Below are 23,322 nucleotides of genomic sequence, written 5' to 3'. Positions count from 1 at the left end.
CGCTCTCGGCTCTGCCGGGGCACTGGCGGACGGTGCTGTTCTAGCCCCAGGAGTTGGCGCTCTCGGCTCTGCCGGGGCACTGGCGGACGGTGCTGTTCTAGCCCCAGGAGGTGGCGCTCTCGGCTCTGCCGGGGCACTGGCGGACGGTGCTGTTCTAGCCCCAGGAGGTGGCGCTCTCGGCTCTGCCGGGGCACTGGCGGACGGTGCTGTTCTAGCCCCAGGAGTTGGCGCTCTCGGCTCTGCCGGGGCACTGGCGGACGGTGCTGTTCTAGCCCCAGGAGTTGGCGCTCTCGGCTCTGCCGGGGCACTGGCGGACGGTGCTGTTCTAGCCCCAGGAGTTGGCGCTCTCGGCTCTGCCGGGGCACTGGCGGACGGTGCTGTTCTAGCCCCAGGAGTTGGAGCTGGGCTCTGGGCTGTCGGCTAAAGCCTCGTGTTTCCTTGGTTTCAGGTCTTTGGGAAGCTCTTCTCAGAGCAGCAGAGAGATTTCTTCCTGCGGACAGCGCTGCTCTCCACCCACCAGCCAGGTCCCGGCTTACGCCCTACTGGGGCAGGCCCTGCAGCTCCTGGGCTACGTGGTGAGCAGCCGGAGCAGACGCAGGAGAGCGGGGCAGGGCTGGGGCCTCCTTCCCATCCTTGCAGGGGCGTCCGACCCTCCCCCTTCCCCGGAGCTGCCCCCACCCAGCTTTCCTCCTGCCCCTGCTAGAGCCCCTGGGAGTGCAGGGGAGAGGCTCTGCGCACAAGCTGTGTCCTGGGGGGTAGGAGGGGACAGAGCTGGCAGGGTGGGGGGGGGAAGCTCATCCTACAGGGAGGGGCTGACACGGGAGCCCCCAAGCTGCCAAGCCGGGGGTGGGGAGGGTGAATCCGGGTGGCTATGCTGTAGGGCCTGATGCCCCACAGGCCTGGGGGTGACGGAGTCTCTGACAGGATCTTGTTCTCTTGCAGCAGAACGACGTGACAACCGAGCTTATACACCAGCTTCATGCCATCCTGCAACAGCTGCCCCAGGCCCTGCAGGGGCTGAGCCTGTGAGGAGCCAGCAGCTCCTGCCCCACCTCCAGGTGCCTGGCCGTGGGGAGCGAGCAGGGGAAAAGGAGCTCCTGGCAGAAACTCTCCTCCCCCTCTGAGGAGCAGGCTCCGTCCCTCTGCCCCCAAGTCCCTTCATCTAGGGCAGGAGCCCTGCCTGCCCTCTAGCTTCCCCTCCTGCGCATTGTGCTCCCCTGGGCCCTTCCACAGGGTCTTGGTGGGTGCTAAGAGGAGCCTCCCCCTCTCCCCCAGCTGTCGGCCGGGTCCTGGGGCTTGTCAGCCTCCCAGACAGGTGCAGCTGGCCACTGAGCCCCCTCAGGGAGCAGAGGACAAGTCATCACGTCCTTTCACACCCTGCGGGGCTGGGTCTCACAGAGGCTGGGGTGGCAGAGCCTGCTCCTTGGGACACGGGGGTGGAGCAGAAGTGGGGCTGGGAGGGTGGAGCAGGCTGCTCTGGCTCCCACTGCCCACGTGGTGAGTGGGGGAGCGTGAGACCTGCAGCGGCCACGCCAGGCCCCTGTATTCCCTCCCCAGGGCTATGTTTTGCTTGGGGGAGGGAGTGGAGATGAGGTGGACAAGGGGCAGAGCTTGGGGAAGGGGTGGAGAAGGAGCGGGGAGACCCTGGGCCATGCACCTGGGCCTCAGGGAGGGTTACTCCAGTCCCTTTGGAATGGGCCAACATGTGGGGGAGAAATGGGATCCCTGATTCATAGCCTGGCCGAGAGCTGCCCCTGCCCCTGAGATCTCCTCAGTGCTCCCCCCCCCCCCCCCCCCGTGTATTTCCCTAGGAAGAGGCCTCCAGCCTGGAGCGTTTCTGGCAGGAGGCTCCAGCCTCTCAGGCTGAAGATCATCACTCCCTTGGCATCTGCCCTCTGCAGCCCAACAAACCAACCCCCCAGCTCCTGGAGACCTGACTCTCCCGCCCCCTCCATCAGCTGGGGGGTTTCTTCAGCCCCACTGTGCCGCTCAGCCTGGGATGGGGAATGCCAGCACCACTCTCACCAGCCAACTCCAATTCCAGCCGGTGCATCCTGCATGTCCCCAGCTCCTCTAGAGCCCAGGGGAGAAAGACCCTGCTTCCAGGAGCATTAGGACTGGAGCCTTTACTGAGGTGGGAAGTTGAGAGCAGCCAGGGAAGCCTAGAGGTGAACTTGAGAAGGTCCCCAGCCCAAGAAGAGGCCACAGTCTGAGCAAAAGTCCTACCCAGAGCAGCAGGACGTCTGCCCATGCAAAGGCCTCGTTGGACTTTCAGCGTGAGACAAGTCGTGCCCGGAAGCAAGGACTGAAGGGGGTGACCTGCCTGCGGGTTTAGTGACTGGGCAGAGAAAGTGCCCTGATGCTGGAGCAACCATTGATTCCCATCCCGCTGCTAAATGGAGGGAAGAACAAAACCAGACCCTTCACTGAGCTGCTGCCATCGAGTGCGCCCAGCCAGGGAGAAAAGGGGGAGAACCCGGCTGACAGCTGTGGGGGGCCAGCAGAGGAGAAATAAACATTGAAATCATCCTGGCGGTTCTGTTGAGTGTGGGGAAGGGTTCGATGGGTCTGTCTCTCACTGCAAGTCTCAGGGATCGCCACGTATCTGCAAGAACAAGGGGTCCTGGGCAGGGCTCCCTCTACCTGTGTGGGCGGGCACTAAAAATGTCAGTCCCGCTCACTTCCTCAGCAGAGCCATGCTGCTGTGCCCCAGCTGCTCCCAGAGGAATGGCTGGTGGCTGCCCCGTCCCAGGCGCAGCTGGGTAGCCACCATGTGACCTGACTAGGAAGTGAAAAACTTCTTCCAGCTGGAGGAAGCTGAGCCCCCAGCCCTGTACTGATCCCACAGCCACCCAGAGGTTGCCTGATTCTGGGCGGGGAAGGGATTGATGCTCCTTTCATAACTCCCCACAGTTTGGACCCTCTCTGCTTCCCGTCTGCCAGAGGGTGAGCTTGGGATTGCCAATACTGCCTAGAACAAGCCATTTAAATATCATGGCAAGCTGCACAAAGCCCAGGACACGGGCAGAGAATTTTGTAACTACAGCAGTTTGGATGACAACACAGCTGGTCTGTGTTAATTGATACAGCTCCCCCACATCCCACCAGGACCTCAGCAGTCCAGATACCACACAGAGGTATCCTCAATATTTCTAGCCCAGCATTGCTAGTTCAGTCTGCTCACTCCATTTCCTGTTTGCACAGACACCTAGGCATGGGCTGAGAAATGTGTTAAGATGCCACAGCAGCAATGTGAGGGAGCGGCTTATTAAAAGGATGACCCAGGGGGTCGGTTAGGTTAACTGCTCCAACAGAGCCAAGAAGGCAGCAGACACAGGGCAGCAGCAAAGCAGAGATCTGAGAGGTGGTTTTCAGCAGCTTAAGAAAGGGAAAGTTGGCTTGGCTTATACACACACCCCGTTTATTTTCATTGTCTCTCTCACCAAAGCAACCAGCTTATACGCAGGCAGAGTGAGTACATGAGTAACTAAGGCAAGATCAGCTTTTAATCAGTGGTTATTACCCTGGTGCTGATGCTCGGGGCATTGGATGCATGACCATAGCCTGCAACTTGCTCCCCCAAGAAAAGACCCTTTACAATCAATCATTCCAACTTGAAACACCCACCTCTCCGTCCCCACCGAAATAAGGTGCTACAGCATTAAGGCCATTGAATGCACAGATGTCGCGCCATTGCCAACACCACTGGAATTGTCACTCCTGTGGAAGGGGAGAGCAACCTGAGCGATCCCTGAATGTGCAGCTCTGCAGCAGAGCATGGAGGGCTCTAGCGCGTGGGTCTCTGGTTACTGCTCTTCCACGTGGATGATTCTCTCATTCCCTTCCTCCGGGAGCTGGGGAACAGCATACACTAGAGCCCGGTCTTCCTCCTGGCAGATGATGGCAACTGTGCTGCCACTTTCTGGCATCACGGTGCTGGACTGCAGGCAAGCCTGGGGGAGAGCAAGAGGGAAGGTAAAGGTTTTGCCGGCGGATGTTTTCCTGCAGTACTGCTTACGTGACAGGCTGGACCGGGGCTCAGAGGTGGCATTTCTGTGTATTCTACGTTGCAATGAAAGATCCACAGCATGGCCATGGCTGGGTATTGGCTGACTCGGAAGGGGAGCCTCAAAATTGCAGCATAAACGGTCAGGCTTGGACTGGAACCCAGACTCAAACCCTGCAAGGCAGTGGGTCTCAGAGCCTGGGCTCCTGTCGAGCACCTACACTGCAAATTTAGCCCTGCAGCTCACGTCAATAGACCTGGGTGCCAAGACTTAGTGCTATGGGGTTTTGTACTGCAGTGTAGACACATTGTCTTGTGCTTGGCTAGCTGGTTCTTGCTGCTCAGGGTGGAACTGGTCACCAAATGTAAAGATGAGAAGGAATCTTCCCCAGGTCAGACTGGCAGCATTAGAGTTTTTTGCCTTCCTTTGCAGCATTAGAGGCAGATCACTTGTCAAGAAGATCTTGGTCTCTCTCACTTAACCATTTCCCTGCCACTGCTGTGGTCTTGGGCACTGGTGCCCCTCGGTCCCTCCTATTCGTTTCATATAACACATGAAAAAGTCTCAGAGGGGCAGCAGTGTGAATCGGTAATGTTAAAAACAATGAGCAGTCCTGTGGCACTTTAGAGACTCACTCATTTATTAGGTCATGCGCTTTCGTGGGTAAAACCCGCTTCATCAGAGGAGTTGGAGTGGAAATTACAGAATCCAGGGTACATATAACAGCAAAAGAAATTACCTCTCAATTGTAGGACCAGTGATAATGAAACTAATTAACTCAGGCTGGATGGGTCTCATTTGTAGCATGTGATGGGGAAATGCAAATATCAAAGAGAGGGAAATTGCCTTTTTAGTTCGTTAACCAGCTAAGATCTTTAATCAAGCCCAAGTTGATTGTGGTGAACTTGTAAATGAACTCCAGTTCAGCTGTCTCCCTCTGTAATTGGGTGATAAAATTCTTTCTAGAATAGCTGCTTTTAAATCCTAAATGTCTAGGGAGGTTAAAATGTTCCCGTACAGGTGTGTGTGTTACATGTGTGATGCCTGATTTGTGTCCATTTATCCTTTGGTGCAGAGACTGTCCAGTCTGGCCAATGTACATGGCAGAGGGACATTGCTGGCACTTGATGGCAATAAGCCACAACATAAAGGGCTCATAAACCTGCAATTCACTAACATGGTATATGCCATCTGTGTCACAAAGTCTCTCTCTCTCTCTCTCTCACACACACACACACACACACACACACACACACACACACACACACACACACACACACCTCTTTCTCTTTCATTCTTTCTCTCTCTCAATCTCTTCTCCACTCCTTCTAGGGGCCCAGAACTGGCTCCTGACTTATCAAAATTAATGGAGTGCTGCCTCTGCAAAAATTATTACCCTCCCCTGCATTAGACTCTGTGCCGCTAGCTGCAGATTGCTTATTAGATCCAGCCCCGGGTAACAATGAACGAGTCATTCCCATCTGACAGTCTAATGGCCCCTGGACAAAACAAGCTTAGTGGGTCTTACTCCAGTGGCTAGCAAACAACGGTGCAGAAACCAGAGGTGTGCTTAGACCCCTCGTTGACAGCCTCAGCAGAGAAGCCAAAGACCATAGGACCCTGCAGGCTGAACTCTCCCCTCTCAGACCTAGAGTGGATCCTGCAGATCACAGAGAAGGGAAGTGACACAGGAGTTCAGTCTCAGTGACCTGTACATTCCTTGGCCTCTCTTGCCCAGGCTGTGAGGAAAAGGCCTCTTTGTGAGGGGAACCGCAGGCATAGGTCTGAAACCTCCATTTAAACCTCTGGCCTAGAAGCAAGACACTGCCACTCCTCTATTCAAGGCCTCAAGCCATTCATCAACATGGGAACAAGGTAGGGTCTGGATTTCAATGCTGTAACTATCATGGATTAAGAGTGGTAATAAGGGAAGCCAATCGGGTCAGTTTCTCCAAGGGCAGAACCATCACGTCCACAGATCAGCCGATTTCTTTTTTCAGGCTAGAGGGGACAACTGCATTATCTTGTTAGGAATTAGTTGGGGTTGGTCCTGCTTTGAGCACTGTTGGACTGGATGACCTACTGAGGTCTCTTCCTACTCTTCCTGTATAATTGGTTAACCGGTTAAATGTGAAGTTTACTTCACGTTTAACCAGTTAACCAATTAAGTGGGTCACCCTTCCCTGCCGCAGCGGCAGACAGAGGCTACTTCTGCCAGGGACATGCTGGGCTTGCCACAGACAGGGGCTGCTCCGAATGCTTGGTGGGCAGGGAGCTGCTCCAGCCCCCACTGGTTAACTGAAACCACTCAGCATCACCCATTAAGGGCATGCTTACCGGTTAAAACTGTCACATCCCTTCTTCCTACCCTAATCTTCCATGATGCTATGATCTTAGCCTGGCCAGGGTAACAGATCATGCTTAATGCAATATAATTCTGCTTCACCTACCTCTCCCATACCCTCTACTCCAGAATGCTACAGGAAAGAGAGCGAGGGTAAAAATACTTCAGGGGGTAGCCGAGTTAGTCTGTTACTGAAAAAAACAACAAATGGTCTGGTATCACTTTATAGACTAACAAAACACGTAGATGGTATCATGAGCTTTTGTGGGCAGAGCCCACTTCTTCAGATGACCAGAGCTAACTCCAGTCATCTGAAGAAGTGGGCTCTGCCCACGAAAGCTCATGATACCATCTATGTGTTTTGTTAGTCTATAAAGTGATACCAGACCATTTGTTGTTTTTTTAAGTAAAAATACTGTTATGCTGAAAGGACTAAAGGCTACCAGCAAACAAATCTTGGATCCAAACAAACACACAGACATCATTTTAGCCAAGGGATCTGGCCAAGCACTCCCTTTTAGGCTAAAAAAAGCTCCTTGATGTAGCGAAGGCAGCTGCAGACATGGCTGGATGACTGTCCAAGGAAACAGGTTGCATGTCACATCAAGAGTTAGGCCACAAACTGAGAAACAGCCCTGGCTGCTAACAGCGGCTAGGCAAGAGCACCTGGGGAAGGAGCTATGGGTGTGACCCTGATAGCAGACGAATGGGAGTTCTGGGGGACAGACTGCTCTGGAAGAACAGATTTATGAGCAAAGAAGATGCCTACTTTGTACTGCATTCAATGAAACACGTGGTAGAGATGCTTGTGTACAGCGGTGTGAAGAGATTTGATTTCAATCTGCAACCTGAAGGACAAGAGGATACATTCCCTCCACATGTATTTATCTAGTTCAGAGATGGGGAACCTCCGGCCCCCAGGCCAGATCCAGATGCCAAACAATTTCATCTGGCCCTTGAGGGGGGGAGGGCGGCAGGTCCCCACAGCCGTGAAACGCTGTGGGGGGGGTCCTGGGAGCCGCATTGCTGCATACTTCCGGTTCCTCTCCTGCACATGGGAGAGGCGTGCGCAGGAGACCTGGCGGGAGGGAACTCCAGGTGCTGGAGGCCTGCGGCATTTCAGGAGGCGGCAGTGAAAAAGAGGATGGAGCTGCTTCCCAGTCTCTACAGGCTGCCAGCAAAACTCCTTTCGCTGGTAAGGAGGCATGCAGGACCAGAGGTGGGTGGAGGGAAATCTGTTCCCAGAGCAGGAGGGAAGGGTAGCCCCCAAGCCTTCTTTCATGGGACACCTTTTGGGAGGAAGGGGAGGCCACAGCAGGCCAGCATCTTCTCTCCTCCTCCTTCCCCGGGGTTCCCTGAATAGGCTGGCTGCAGCAGGGAACAGTGTCTGGCAGTCTGGAGCCATACACTGCAAGCAATGCCTCCTTTATAGTTAAGGAGACATGTAGGACCAGAGGAAAGGGGGGGATCCCTTGCAGGAGTGGGAGGGAAGGGAAGCCCTCCCTCCCCTTACCCGCCCCCCCGAGCCCCTTCCCTGCAAAAAGAAAACTCAGCTATCATGCTAAAATTCTTAATTAAAAAAAAAAAACATCCCACCTCAAGACGTTTATGCGTAAAGGGAAACTTCAAGGTTCACCATTAAAATCCTCCTAATACAAGAGCTTTGTGTGAATCTTTTTGCATTCCAGCCCAGTGACGGGAGAGGATCATGACCGAACACACCTCAGAACGGGCATGCTAATCAAGAACCACTGCTGATTCAGCATTTCAGGTCTGATGCAAACCACTCCCACAAAAGACAGCTGGGCATAGAAGGTTATGGCATAGGTCAATAGGAAGACCTTTCTCCTTAGGATTGCAGACGGGGTTCTGAACAACCCAGCTCCACCGCGTGGAGAATTCACAGCTGAACAAGGGGCAGGGGAGATGCAGAAAGTTCTCAGATTTACTATTATCCCCATCATGCACACAGGGAACCAATATCCAAAGAGGGAAGAGACTGGTGCTAGGTCATACAGGGGGTCTGTAGCAGTGCAGAGAACTGAACTTGGGTCTCCTGTACCCCGTGCTGGCACCTGAGCCACTTGTCTAGCTTGTGTTGTTTGCAAGAATGGAATTCTGTAACAGTGAGGAATCTAAGTATTGGCTGATCTAATGATATTGCTGTATCACTGGGCTAACTGCCTCTCTTCCAGACCAAGGACAGTCATTGACCTGAATGTTTCATTTAAATGGGAGCACCTCAGGACTGGCTTTCTATAGCACCTCCAAAGAGGCCTTTGGTTTGGAGCACTGGAACTCCTCAGCAGGGGAGAAACAAACTTCATGTTACTGCTAAGCCTTATGAACTCAGAGACCATAGAGAGGGGAAAAAAGAAACATACTTTCATGGCAGGGGACAGCTTTTCTGAGTGCAGCACTGGTCAGGGTAGGGGAGCTCTCTGGAGAGGAAAAAGAGACTATAGCTCAGAGGAAAAGCCACGCACTATAAGAGGATGGTTCTGTACAATGTTCTAACTAATTTTTTCCATCCATGTGCAGAATAAATTATGTGCATGTGTGAATGTGCACCAACAACGGAAAGGAAACCTAGCTGTGGGCACTCTGCTAACGAGCTGGGTGGCATATGAATCTCCTGAGCAGCCGCACAAGTGCCTGGCTTAAAGGTTTAAATTGTGTGTCATTTCTCAGCCCAAAAAGTCAATAAAAGGCTCCTCATACTTTTTTACTCCAATCGAAGCTCAAAGAATCTTTCAGAGGGGTGAGGAAACTGATGCAGGGAATGCGTGCAGGTGTTTATGTTTTATCTGGATCTGTGTGTCTTTTGTGCAGCCTAAAGCACAGAGTGATTGTTTTAGATCCCTTTTGTTAAAGTCTCGGTGTTGTGCACATCAACGGTCTCGTGCCCCTGAGGAGTCAAACAGCAGAGAGGGTGATGCTCTGGAAGAGGGTGGACTTGAGTAACTGGGGTGCATATTGCAAGGGGCCAGCACTGGTCTTCAGGGGCCTAAGGCAGGTGGACCATGGAGTGTCGTTTGCTTCTGCGGCATGTTCCTTGGGCCCAGGCAGAAAGATAAGAAAGGGTCGGAGCCCCCAAGCAGACAGAGCCCAGGATGGTGGGACTCAACCTGAGTGTGCAGCAGGGGTAGTACTGCCAGAGCTGCAGCAGCACCAACAGGAAAGTTTGTTTGCTTCCAAAGGGGAATGAACTCAAGGCCAGTGAGTCACAAGCTTTGAGACCTTCTCCCCCACACAAAGTTCTGACCCAACTATACCCCCATTACAAGATACTGAATGGTTGAGTCCAGACATTTTTTATTGTGACATTTCCCTGCCACAGTAATCAATGAAGGATTCTGCTTACCCTTCTACACCAATTCAGTGCCAGACTGAAAGCTGTGAAGGGCTACGACTTCCATTCATCCACAACTGAGGCTGGAAAGGTCCCATAGCACAGGCCAGCTCTATGCTAGAAAGTTCAGGAGCATGAAAGAGCCACACCAAGCGATGTAGTTAAGTAAAACTCTGGTGTGGACAGTGCTAGGTTGACAGAAGAATTCTTCCAGCAATCAGTTAACCTGTGGAACTCTTTGCCAGGGGATGTTGTGAAGGCCAAGCCTACGACATGGTTCAAAAAAGAATTAGATAAGTTCATGGAAGATAGATCCATCAATTGCTGTGACATTGCACCCCCATATTCTTTGTAAAAATTTGCTTTTCAATATGAACATGCCGGACTCAAATATGCTATATGCATAATGTGGCATGTAACCTATCATTGAAAAGCTTGCAATCTGCTGAATATGTACATTATATTTGTGTGCGCATATCTTTCCTGTATTAGAAGTTAGAAATATGAAGTCTAAGTCTGCTTATATATCCAGATGTGCTAATGAAGGCAATTAGTAACTCAAGGAACTTAAAAGGCCCAGAACTTGGGACAATGATCTTTGAATAGTCTTGCTTTTCCTGTAAACCTGGATTATGACTGGTCCTGCCAAAACATGTGGACAGGTAACCTGGTGCTGGAACCCATTTTGGATGAGGTAATTTTCCTCTAAGTTTCTTGGCGTATTAAGCTTAGCTGACATTTTTTGTTTTACTTAGCTTTATAGTAATTTACTTCGATCTGTCTGTTATCACTTGCAACAACATAAATCCTACTTTTTGTATTTAATAAAATCACGTTTGTTCATTATTAAGCCCAGTGTAAATCATTGTTACCGGGGGGAGGGGGAATGACGAGACAACAATTGTGCATCTCTCTCTTTCACTGATAAAGGGAGCGAACAAAACTTTATGGTTGTTCTTTCAAAAGTTCACAAATGAACACTGACTTAATACAGTGTTTTCCTATGAAGAAAAATAATGGTTTCCCTTTTTTTTAGTAGCTTACCTTTAACACAGCACTATACTGTATGCGAGTTTTTCCTTTTGTCTCTGCTGCTGTCTGATTGTGTATTTCCAGTTTCAAATAAGGTGTGTGCCTGACTGGCCAGTTAGTAACTGAGAATGCCAACATGTAGTTGACTACATGATTAACCAATAAGCCTGGGCTTCTCAGTTAATCCTATCGACTAACCCCCGCCTTGCTGCCTATGTCTCACTGACCTGCAACCAAGGGGTTGTAGGTCAATGAGACATAAGAGTCAGTGGTTCGACTTGGCATGCAAACCCCTGCTTGCAGCAAAAGCTCTCTCCCCCTGCTTCTCATACAGGGCAGCCACATGGGAACAACATTCAAATGGCTGTTGTAGCCTTGAATCCCATAGCACAGGCCTGGGAAAAATACTGTCCAGACACTGGATCTGGCCCCCCAAGCTACCGGATCTGGCCCGCGGACCACTCTGCAGGGACCCTCAGACACATATCTGCCATGGTTTAAAGCCAAGTCTGTGGGCTCTCTATTCTGCAGGGAGGGGCGGATTTCATGTGATCTCCCTGACCCCAACCCAATCCTCAGCTCCTAGTGGCTGGAAACAACCAGCCAACAGGAACTGAGTTTGGCCTGGGGGGTTGCAGCAGCACAAGCCTCTTCCCCCACCGGGAGCTGAGAGCCGCGGGGAGAGAGCAGCCTGCAATTTAAAGTGATCTGGGGCTGCATCAGGGAGGAGTCCAACCTGCTTTGGGGCGCTGCAGGGCTGGGAGCTGCATAGCTAAGCGCATCCCACCCAGAGACTGCCTCCGGCACCCCACTGCCTCCTGCACCCCAACTCCCTCACTCAGGTCACCATCCAAACTCTTTGCACCCCGCCACCCCAGGTCATAACTCCCTCCCAGATCCTGTAACCCCTTCTACACCCCTCCCCCAGGTCAGAATTCTCTAGCGCACCCAAACAGCCTCCCAGACCCTGCACCCCATTCCTCTGCCCCAGGTCACCACCCAAACCCTCTGCGGTCTGCATCCTCTTTTCCTCTTCCCCCCAGACTTTGCACCTCCTCCTAGAACTCCTCCCCAAAACCAGACACCTCCCCTGCTCCCATACTCCCTCCCTTACCCTACACCCCAATCCCCTGACCCAGGTCACAACCCCCTACTTCACCCAAACTCCCTCTCAGACCTCACAACATCTCCTGCACCCCACTCCCTTACCCTTGTGCCCTTCTGCACCCAACCTCCATCCCAGACCCCGCACCTCCTCCACAGAAAAGTGCTGCCCTTGACCACTTTCCAAAATTTTGGAGTGATCCCCTCCACCAAAAATTGCTGCCACCCCTGCCAAGCAGCAACACCACCATTTGGAACAGCAACACCTAGTCCCCACAAAAACACACTTAGCCCCATCTTCCGTGGAGCTGTTCAACTAAGAAAAGTGAATCTATCTCTGCATACAGTACAGGGAACAAGAGGCCATACAATCTGTTCCTAAAGCAAGAAAAAATTCCTCGTTGTGCATTCCCACACATGGGGCATTCAGAGCCTATAATGACATCCTGCTCAGGCTGTTTGTGGGGATTGAACATGAGACCCCTAGCTCTAACTATATAAGTTGCTTCTGCTTGAGCTAAAGGCCCATAGCTGTGAGAGGCAGTGCAGACTCCTAAATCACTGTACAGGATACAGCTACTTAGAAGGGTGGTCCAGTGGTTTAAAGCACTAGCTTAGGGCTTGGGGGAGACAGCCACAGGCATCCTCTATGACCTCAGGCAAGTCACTTAGCCTCTCCATGCCTCAGTCCCCCACCTGTACACGGGGGATAAGTGCCCTGCGCTGTCTCAAAGGACATGAAAGATTGTGTGGTGCAAGGATACTACCATGACAGCACCTGTGGGTATGTCTGCACTGCAGCCACACGTCTTGTAGCTGTACTCCAGCTAGCCTACAAGCCTCCCTGAATGCAACAGGCACAGATACATCTTACACATACTGCATTCACACCCATGGATGCATACACGAATGAGACCCAGGGATCTCCTGCTGCCAATTGGCAGAGGGCACAAAGGTTCCTGGGTCTGTATTACATTCTAGTTCATCAAAGGTCCATATAAGGTTTCTACTGGAAGCTGGTTTCATACTGGTCCCTTTGATCATTGTGAGATGCACATATAGGGTACCCTTAAGGAGTTACATTTCTGTACAAAAATTATGTTTGTAAAGCAACATAAGGTGACTTGCCTTAGATCCACCATAAAGGAGCTAAGAAACATTTCTCTCTCTGATTTGGCTACATGCAAATGAAGCATTGTAAGCTTCACAATGGAGGCCATTCACATACTGAGACGAATACCAATGGAGAGAAATGAAATCAACAGGAAAGCAACACACTGAAAAATTAAGCCATAGGGGGTTTATCCAGTTGGCAAACTAAAACAAGGGTTTGGAGGACTATTTCTAAAGGGCGCTTATAGACACACATCCCCCTTATTCCTTCATTCTGTAAGAACAAGCTCACAGGGGCTTCATCTTACGAGAAGGGATCTCAACCATACTGGTTGAAAACACTGAGGAAAGGACTTGGGGTAGGCTATCTTGTCTTCGTTGGCTATCCCTCAGTGCAAAGATGTCTATCAAGGGGGTTCATTGGTGGGTTTTGTGGGAATGCCATGTGCTAGTTAAATTTAATCTCTAGAAAGTGTGTTATGATTCTGCGACTATTTGTTTCCAACATTTTTATCTACTATCACTGGAATTTCTGAACATAGTGAAAACAAGACTAAGTTTATCATCAATATAGATGCCTAGGTGGTGGATGGGAGAGAGAGAAGTAAAGTGGTGATCATGAATTGAGTCTTACAAGCTGCTTTATGGGAATAGTGGATCTAAGAGCTGTCAAGTGTTCAGAAAACAGAGCTGGGTACATGCTACGGACCTGGGCGTTATTGTGCATGTCTATCACTAACCTGTGCAGAGACAGCAGAGCATGCGGAGACCTGGAAGGCAGAGAATGTGCTCCTAGGGGCTGGTAGTTTCAGAAAGCTTACCTACAGCAGGGACAGACAATACTGCCTCATGCTAAGGGTGATGAGATACCTGGCAAGCATCAACATACCCGTAGACAGGCAAGCAGGGAGTCAAGCCCTCTCCCCACTCTCCTTAGAGGTGCCCAACCTACCATCTCCAACAGCTTGAGTTTCTCCTCCGACACGAGGCTCTCCTTCCTCAGCTGCTCTACGACACCCTCCATGGCTTCCAGTTTAGTGCAGTGACGCCGGTGCCTCTGCTGCAGCACCTTGACCTTCTTCTGCAGGCCCATTACCAGGTCGACCAGCTGCTCGGTGGTCAGCTCGTTCTTGTGGTAGCGGTGCTCCTCAAGTTGCTCCTCCAGGGCTTCGGCACAGAGCTCCACCTCGATGGTGGAAGACGAAGAATCATCATCCAAAGAGCCTGTGGCGTAGTTCGACACAATGGGCACTGTGGAAACGATGGGCACTGTCAGGGCTGAGGACAAAACCGTTTCGGGAGGCGAGGCACTGGAGGTCAGTGGCCCCATGGCACAGGAGGACACCACCGGTGCTGTGGGGATGGTCTCAAAATACGCCACCATTTGGGTGGTCGACACCTGCAGGGAGCTGAGGACAGCTGCGGTGGAGGGATCGGTTTCCAGGAGGGGCTGGATGGACACATTCTCAACGAAGAGGGTGCCCTGGCTGGAGATCTCCTTTTGGTCCACCGTGGCCATCAGCGTATGCGACTGCTCAGCAGCAAAGGTGCCTTCAGGCTGGGCCACCACAGCAGCGTCCTCACAAGAGACCATGATCTCTGTGGCAAAGTGCTCAGGCACATCTGCCACAAAAGAGTCTGGAGCGGCCTCGACAGAGAAATCCACATGCTGCTCCACGGTGGAAGAGAACGGCTGGCCCGGGAGATGGACGGGAATGGACTCTACACCCTCCGAGGGGGTGGCCACAGCCAGTGCCACAGCGTTGAGTGGCTCCACGATCTGAACAAGAGGCATCAGGTTCACTGCCCCAACCAGTGGGGAGGAGAGGGCTTGGAGGTCCAGATCCGAGACAGAGGGCTGAGCTTCCACGTAGATCGGGGCAGAGGACAGACCTGGGTCGATAGCTATGGCGAGAGCTTCCAGTGTGTCATGAGTGGGGTGGGTAGCCATGGCCTGTGGCCCCTGCAAAGTCCTGTCCGTGCTGCTCTCAACAATTAGCTTCTTGGCCTGTGTTTCACATGAAGGCCGGGCAGGATTCTCCCGTTTCTGCAAGCCACCAAAGAAACAACATGTTTGCTTCTGAAGAACAATGCAATGGTGAGGAAGCCCCATTACCTGCCCTGGTTAGGGCAGGAGGAAGAGGTGGCTAGAAGCTCCCTTTGCATTCCCCTATGCTGTGGGAGAGCCCCACCTAGCTTCTAGCGTCCATTACAGCAGCATTGGGGTGACCTGTTATGCTCTTTCTCCTATGGGCCTTGGGGAGCAGAAACGACACAAAACAGTGCACTCTGGCCACAACCCCATCTACCCCCTACAGGGCCTATGACAGACATGGGCAAAATCAGGCCCGGGAGCTGGATCCAGCCCACCAAGAATTTCTCTCCAGCCCATCCAGCTGATTAGCAGCGTATGCATACTTATAGCCAGCAGCCTGTGTTCAGCTGCCCCTCCCCCCACCTTGCTCCATCCTGCAGCAGAGCTGCTCCCAGGAGTCTGTCTTAAGAAGGAGTGCACTGTTTCTAAGATTTCATACACACACTTCCCCTCCATACCTCATCTCTGCAAAGGGAGGAGGGGGGAGACAACAAAGCAGGACATCTAAAAGAGACAGCATGCGGGTTCTCTCAGAAACCTACCCAGCAGCAGCCAGCACACACCTGGTGTCACTGTCATACACACCCAGCCTGTGCCACACAATCTCTGCACCACACACACACAATCTGTGTCACAAAGTCTGTCTTGCACTGTCTCTCTCTTTCAGAGTCACACGCTCTCTCTGTAGCCCCACACCTTCTATCCGAGACCACACCCCTTCCGGGAGACCTGGAGCCAGCCAGTGACCATGTACCAAAATTCATGCAAAAATTACTGCCCACTCCTGGCCTATGAGACCAGAGAACAGTCACAGTGTTGTGTGCGCTGGCCCTGCCCTAATCTACCCCCATGCCTGTTGTTGCACTCGGGGACCTTACACCTGCTCTATGTCAGCTGGGGAGACCTCTGACAAGAGGGAGGCTTAAGCAGCTGTTTCTGCTCACTTTGAGGCTCCTTTACACCTTAGAACAGTGCCAAGTGGCTTTAGGTTTTCCTACTGGCCAGATACGCAACTGCATTACTATCTCCCATTCCCAGGGCTTTGCAGGAACTGCCTGTACTTAAACTGCTGTCAAAAGCCTGCCTCTGGGGTCCTGAGTCGTCAATCCAGCATCTTGCACAGGCATGCACAGTCAGACACATTCATACACTCCTCCCTTCCCCTTCCTAGTTCCAGTTAGGCAATTATTTACTTCCATTGCTATTATCCTTGTTAAGAGTCACATGACAGATGTTTATACTCGAACTCTTTGCGCTGGGAGCTAAGGGCATGAAAGACTGTGAGTAGCCTGATAAACAAGTGGGCACGCCTGGCAGTGACTAGGCTGGTTTCTAATTATCTTGCCAGATTTACACTAGGGATGTTAAAACGCATCTAATTATGTAACCACGGAACAGTATCATTCTTCGGCTACGTCTACACTGGCATGATTTTCTGAAAATGCTTTTAACGGAAAAGTTTTGGGAGAGGGTTTTACAAAAGTTTTCCGTTAAAAGCATTTTCGGAAAAGCACGTCTAGATTGGCAGGACGCTTTTCTGCAAAAGCACTTTTTGCGGAAAAGTGTCCGTGGCCAATCTAGACGCAGTTTTCCGCAAAAAAGCCCCGATCGCCATTTTCGCGATCGGGGCTTTTTTGCGGAAAACAGTACTGTGCTGTCTACACTGGCCATTTTGCGCAAAAGTCTTTCAGAAAAAGACTTTTGCCCGAACGGGAGCAGCATAGTATTTCCAGAAAAGCACTGATGATCTTACATGAGATCGTCAGTGCTTTTCCGGAAATTCAAGCGGCCAGTGTAGACAGCTGGCAAGTTTTTCCGCAAAAGCAGATGATTTTGCGGAAAAACTTGCCAGTCTAGACACAGCCTTCCTGTTTTATGTTGGGACGACTAGGCTACAGAGGGGAAGAGACTTATCCAAGGTCACACAGTCAGTAACAAAGTTGGGAATAAAACCCAGCCCCGCATGCTCTAACCATTGGACCCCACTTTCTGGGGAATATAACTCAAAAGCTCTTTGAGTCCCTTCATAGTTCTATGCTGCAGTTTTCCCAAATACAAAAGTGGGGATAATTCCTTCCAAGAGTTAGAAATAGAACTCTGTTCTCTACACTAACTACTCAGCCATGCTCCCTCCCCAAGTCAGTGATTTTGTAAAACCCTCTCCCAAGCATTCCCCACTGAGTCCCCACATCAGTTGATGACCAAGAACTTACCAGGGGGTTTTCAGACAGTTGAAAGATGGTGGGGACAGCATCAGGCTTTAGATAGCGAACCCCCCACCTGTACTCGAAACATGATGGAGCAAAATGCTCGCTGCATAAATGCTGGTATCTGGTAGGTACCCACTTCTCTTGTTTCATCTGAGAGAGCCATTGGTGGAGTCGTTCCGGATTATGCAAGGGAAACCTGCATGTACATCACAAGAGGTCTTCAGCACCACAAACATGCATTGATTTAGCTTCACAGCCCACTTTGAGGCGGGTCTATGTTATGATCCCCATTTTACAGGTGGGGAAATCAATGCACTGAAAGTTGAAGGGATTTGCCAGAATTCAAGCAGTGAGTTAGCCCTAGAGCTAGAAAAAAGGGCCTATGACTCCCTGGTGGTGTTCCGTGTAAGCTGTGTGTGTGTGTGGCTGCTCAGGAGAGATTCAAATGCTGCTCAGCTGATTAGCACAGCTAAGTTTTTTTGTTTCTACTGGTGGTGCACATTCACACATGCATTGGTGCACATAAAAATGTATTCCACGCATGGATGGAAAAGATTAGAGAACACTTTGTTCCCAGGGCATTGCTCTTGGCCCACGTTCTATCAAATATCCAAAGAGATAACAGGTAATGAGATGGCAGCTGACACCAGGATTCTGCTGGCAGAGACTGAATATCCATTCCAGGGCAGTATTCCAGCATTCCAAATGTTTGATGTGACAGACCGCCCTCCCCCCATTCTTTATGAAATGGACTTATGGACATGAATATACATAACTTAAAGGTGTTTTGAACGAATTATTTCATGTAACCTATCAATCTTCATGTCATGATCCGCTGGTTCTGCTTATCTTTGATGTATGAATCATTTGTGTATGTAAAATTAGACATATGGAGTTGGGAATACTTTGTGGGTTTCAAATGTGTGAGACTAGGTCTACACTACAGCTTTTTCCGATTTTTTTTTCCGGAAGAGGCTTTTCCAAAATTTGACCAGTCTACACTGGGCCAAATTTCGGAAAATCCCCCTCCTTCAGAAGATCCCTTCTTCCTTCTGAAAGAGCACATCTGCACTTCCACAAAAAAAAGTGAAAGAGCAAACACGTTCCCTGGATGCGACAGAGTTTTTCTGGGATACCAGAGGTATCCCAGAAAATTTCTGCAATGTAGAAGTACCCTGAATGTGGGACATGGAGGGTGTTACCCTCAAAGTCTTGATGAGCAACTGTTAACCAATCTCTTCTGTCCTTAAGTCTGAGCAGGGGTTGGTAGGGAGTGGGCCTAACTCCTTAACAAAAAGAATAGGAAAGCAGAGCTCTGGGTTTTCTGGCTGGGCTGCACCTAAAGGAAAGGAGCTGAAGACATCAGGGTGGGGAGACAGCCCTGGTTTGGAGGGGCAGCTGGAAAAGAGGTTTTAGGGTGAGTTTAAAGAGTTTTGTGCTGAGGTTTCAGTGCAGAATTAGCTAAGCGTTTGTTTCTTTTTATTTGTAACCTACTTTGCTCTGTCTGTTCTCACTTATAACCACTTATATCCTACTGCTTGTACTTAATAAAATCATTTTTATTTTTTAATCAAACTCAGTGTTAATAATTGTGATCTGGAGGGGAGGGGGGGCAACCAGTATGTACATTCCCCCTTTCATTGTTAGAGGTGGCTTACCCTTATCTAATTCTTTGAGGTTTGCTCCCATCTGTGGAGTGGTATCCCAGGAAGCTGGGCCCTACACTGCACTTTCCTTGTACCTGAAAAGGGGACTCCTCAGTGGGAGCAGGGACCTTAGCTCGGGGCCTTGGCTGGGGGAGACCAGCAGAGCTGGCTCAGCAGGACCGGGCGGTAAGGAATCCTTGAGAGCAGGGAGGCGAGTGGCAGTGGCCATGTCAGCATCCCAGGAGTCACCCCCAAGGGGTCGACTGTGACCTCACCCCATCACACTGGACACCATGCGCTTCCTTCCCCTACCTCCCAAGGTAGCAGGCTGCATAGGCTCAGCCAGAAACCAATACCACTAGCACTTCTACAAACAATTCTGCCTTCTATGAGAAGGACGGATGCTACTAAACCAGTTGCGAGGAACAATCCATGTCTTCTCATTTTTTTCTTACAAGCACAAAAAAAAATTCACATTTAAGTAGTTGCTAAGATGAAGCAATCAATCTTAATACTCAGAGCAGCAACTGATTACTGCAGATTCAGGTAGGAATCCTTAGTGCAACGCACAGGTGTATTACAGGTGTGTATTTTTAGCCTTCCCTTGAAGCTTCAGGTATTAGTCACTGGTGCAGATGTCTGATCCAGCATAGAGCAGGAGAAGGTACACAAGACCAGACTATATGTATATTTTACTTGCACCAATGCATCATATGTTCAGGAGTCTTATATCTACTATACATTTTAGAAAGTTTGTTGGTCTGTCAGTGAGTCTGTTTGTCCAAGAATTCCTACATAGTAAGCGCTAGAACCACCAATTTGGTATACTGCTCTCTCTTATAACTTAAACCAAGGCCAGGGTCTAGCTGTGTCAGGACAATAGGATGTGTCTGAAATGTGACTGTGTCTCATAATACGGAAGGGGAGGGTTCTGTTAGCAGGAACATTTATACTGTATACGATCACTGGAGTCAGCAAGGGGCCAGAGATGGGAATGAGGACAGGCAGGCGTCTTTGTGTGTCTGTCTCCCAGCTGGGGGACATGCACCCCGGCACTGGCCATAGACACTTCTTGCCTGGCCCCAAACTGCTGCAGTGAGAGAGGCCTGGGGTAGTCCTCCCTCCCCAGGGTAACCTACATACTGAACTCCTCACCCCAGAGCAATGATTTACATGAAGGAAAAAAAACCACTTATTTGAGTTAAAGACCCAAGGAACGCCAGATAAATCGTCTAGTATTAATAGTATGCTTAATAGTCAGGGTTGGTAGGAATGGTGTCCTTAGCCTGTTTGTCAGAAGCCAGGAACAGGCAAAAGGAGATGGATCACTTGAGGATTACCTGTTGGGTTTATTCTCTCTGGGGCACCTGGCATTGGCCACTGGCAGGAGACAGGATACTGGGCTGGATGGACCTTTGGTCTGACCCAGTACGGTCATTGTTGTTATATATAAATGCTGATACTGCAGCAAAGTCATTGCAGAGCAGTTGTGAAGATTCCATAGTCACAGATGCACTGAAAGTTTATTGCTTCACAGGACATTTCCCTGCCCCATTTCATACAGTGCCTAAGACCCATTAACTACGGCTACACCCAGGTGTTGTAAGCAACCCTGTAACCGTGCAGCACTCAGGCTCATTGCTGTTAAATACAGAGCCTGCCTTCCCCGCAAGTGTCAGCCAGCACCTGGCAACACCCAGCACATGATCCTCACCCACTGACAGCACCCTAATGGGGGAGGAGAATTCCACTCCCTCTTAACAAACTTACTTGCTGCTATAATCATCTGAACTTTTAATACTCCAGTCATCTGTGGAAGAGGGCTGTGCCCACAAAAGCTCATGATACCATCTACGTGCTTTGTTAGTCCTTAAGGTGCTGCTGGACTATTCATTTTTTTAAAAGTTTTTCTAGTTATAGACTAACTTGGCTACCCTCTGACGCTATAATCATGTCAGACAAACGATCCTCTTTAATAGGGGCCATGACTTGCTCCATCCCTTTATAGCTTATTTGTCTCCCCAGCAGTTCTCCCCTGCCCCCAACCCTCTGCTGCTACCTCCACAGTCCTCCCACTCCCCTCACTGCTTCCTCCCCCTGCCACCTCCACAGTCCTCCCCTTCACCTCATTGCCCCTCCCCCCACCCACTGCTTCCTGCCCACTCCAGTCTTCCCCCTCCCCTCACTATCTCCACCTGCCCACCTGCCACATCCACAGTCCTCCCCTTCACCTCACTGCCTCCTGCCCCTCCCCCACCTCCTGGCCACGCCCACTGCTTCCTGCCCACTCCAGTCTTCCCCCTCCCCTCACTATCTCCTCCCCCCCCCCCTGCCACATCCTCAGTCCTCCCCTTCACCTCACTGCCTCCTGCCCCTCCCCCCACCTCCTGGCCACGCCCACTGCTTCCTGCCCACTCCAGTCTTCCCCCCCCCTCCCCTCACTATCTCCTCCCCCCCCCCCCCCACCTGCCACATCCTCAGTCCTCCCCTTCACCTCACTGCCTCCTGCCCCTCCCCCCACCTCCTGGCCACGCCCACTGCTTCCTGCCCACTCGTCTTCCCCCTCCCCCCCCCACCTGCCACATCCTCAGTCCTCCCCTTCACCTCACTGCCTCCTGCCCCTCCCCCCACCTCCTGGCCACGCCCACTGCTTCCTGCCCCTCCCCCCACTGCTTCCTGCCCACTCCACAATGTCCCCCCCCCGCCGTGCCCTACCCCTCCTCTGCCCCGCCCCGCCGCTACCTGCCCCTGCCGTTGCCAGCGCGCGCTGCCGCGGGGGAGCGGGGGGGAGAGGGGGCGACGGCTGCTGACGTAAGGCCGCGCGCGCGCGAGGCTCTGACCTATAGAAGCTGAGGCGCTCGCCGCCCGGCCGGCGCTGTCCGGCGGAGTTGGAGCAGTTGGGCGCGCGGCAGTACTTGGGCATCGTCGCTCGCCCGCGCCGGGCCGGCTCCCCTCGCACGTGACCCGCGCCGCGCCCTCACGCAGGGGGCGTCCTGCGTGGTGACGCATGGGACTCCTGTCCCTCCTCCCCTCCCCTCCCGTCCGAGTGATTCCCGCCATGTCAACAGAACGGCAGGGGAGGCGTCACCACGGGGGGGGAGGGGCGGTTCTGAGAGGAGTTGATGGGGGGGGGGTAGCACCACAGGAGGGGGAGGGGCGGTTCTGAGAGGAGTTGATGGGGGGGGTAGCACCACAGGAGGGGGAGAGGCGGTTCTGAGAGGAGTTGATGGGGGGGTGTCACCACAGGAGGGGGAGGGGCAGTTCTGAGAGGAGTTGATGGGGGGGGTAGCACCACAGGAGGGGGAGGGGCGGTTCTGAGAGGAGTTGATGGGGGGGTAGCACCACAGGAGGGGGAGGGGCGGTTCTGAGAGGAGTTGATGGGGGGGTAGCACCACAGGAGGGGGAGGGGCGGTTCTGAGAGGAGTTGATGGGGGGGGTAGCACCACAGGAGGGGGAGGGGCGGTTCTGAGAGGAGTTGATGGGGGGGTGTCACCACAGGATGGGGAGGGGTGGTTCTGAGAGGAGTTGATGGGGGGTAGCAACACAGGAGGGGGAGGGGCGGTTCTGAGAGGAGTTGATGGGGGGTAGCAACACAGGAGGGGGAGGGGCGGTTCTGAGAGGAGTTGATGGGGGGGTAGCACCACAGGAGGGGGAGGGGCGGTTCTGAGAGGAGTTGATGGGGGGGTAGCACCACAGGAGGGGGAGGGGCGGTTCTGAGAGGAGTTGATGGGGGGGTAGCACCACAGGAGGGGGAGGGGCGGTTCTGAGAGGAGTTGATCTCCAGGGTCATCACAGGAGGGAACAGGCAGCTGAGAAGGGGGGGGGCTGAGAAGCACGAGGGACACCCCACACTTTTAGGCTACGTCTAAACTGGCATGATTTTCCGGAAATGATTTTAACGGAAAACTTTTCCGTTAAAAGCATTTTTGGAAAAGAGCGTCTAGATTGGCATGGACACTTTTCCACAAAAGCACTTTTTGCGGAAAAGTGTTCGTGCCAGTCTAGATGCGCTTTTCCGCAAAAAAGCCCCGCTCGCCATTTTCGCGATCGGGGATTTTTTGCGAAAAACAAATCTGAGCTGTCTACGCTGGCCCTTTTACGCAAAAGTTTTGCGCAAAAGGACTTTTGCCGTAACGGGATCAGCATAGTATTTCCGCAAGAACACATGAGATCGTCAGTGCTTTTGCAGAAATTCAAGCGGCCAGTGTAGACAGCTGTCAAGTTTTTCCGGAAAAGCGGCTGATTTTCCGGAAAAACTTGCCAGTCTAGTCACAGCCTTATTGTCTTTTTGTTATTCTCTGGTTGGATGCATGGTTAGCAGAATGAGCACTCACTAAAATACATTCAAGGCTTGTATATACTGAAAAGTCCAGAAGAAACAGCATACAAGGATAGGACAGAATAAAAGAGAAGGAAAGT

At 51.8% G+C, this 23,322-nt stretch overlaps 1 protein-coding gene across 1 annotated transcript; it reads right to left on the bottom strand.

Annotated features, from left to right (window-relative positions):
- Positions 1-3,404: 3,404 nt before the first annotated feature.
- THAP8 (THAP domain containing 8) lies at positions 3,405-21,912 on the bottom strand. The gene is made up of 4 exons (XM_075915104.2): positions 21,744-21,912; positions 17,261-17,453; positions 13,905-14,999; positions 3,405-3,953 (listed from the first exon to the last, which is right to left on the bottom strand). Exons 1-4 carry the CDS (start codon positions 21,824-21,826, stop codon positions 3,807-3,809), a joined length of 1,518 nt encoding a protein of 505 aa, XP_075771219.1. The 5' UTR covers positions 21,827-21,912; the 3' UTR covers positions 3,405-3,806.
- Between the last annotated feature and the right edge of the window lie 1,410 nt (positions 21,913-23,322).

Source organism: Pelodiscus sinensis, chromosome 18 (assembly GCF_052426305.1).
Source record: "Pelodiscus sinensis isolate ZL-2025 chromosome 18, ASM5242630v1, whole genome shotgun sequence".
In the NCBI taxonomy this organism is placed as follows: domain Eukaryota; kingdom Metazoa; phylum Chordata; order Testudines; family Trionychidae; genus Pelodiscus; species Pelodiscus sinensis.
This window is presented reverse-complemented; position numbering and strand designations above follow the sequence as displayed.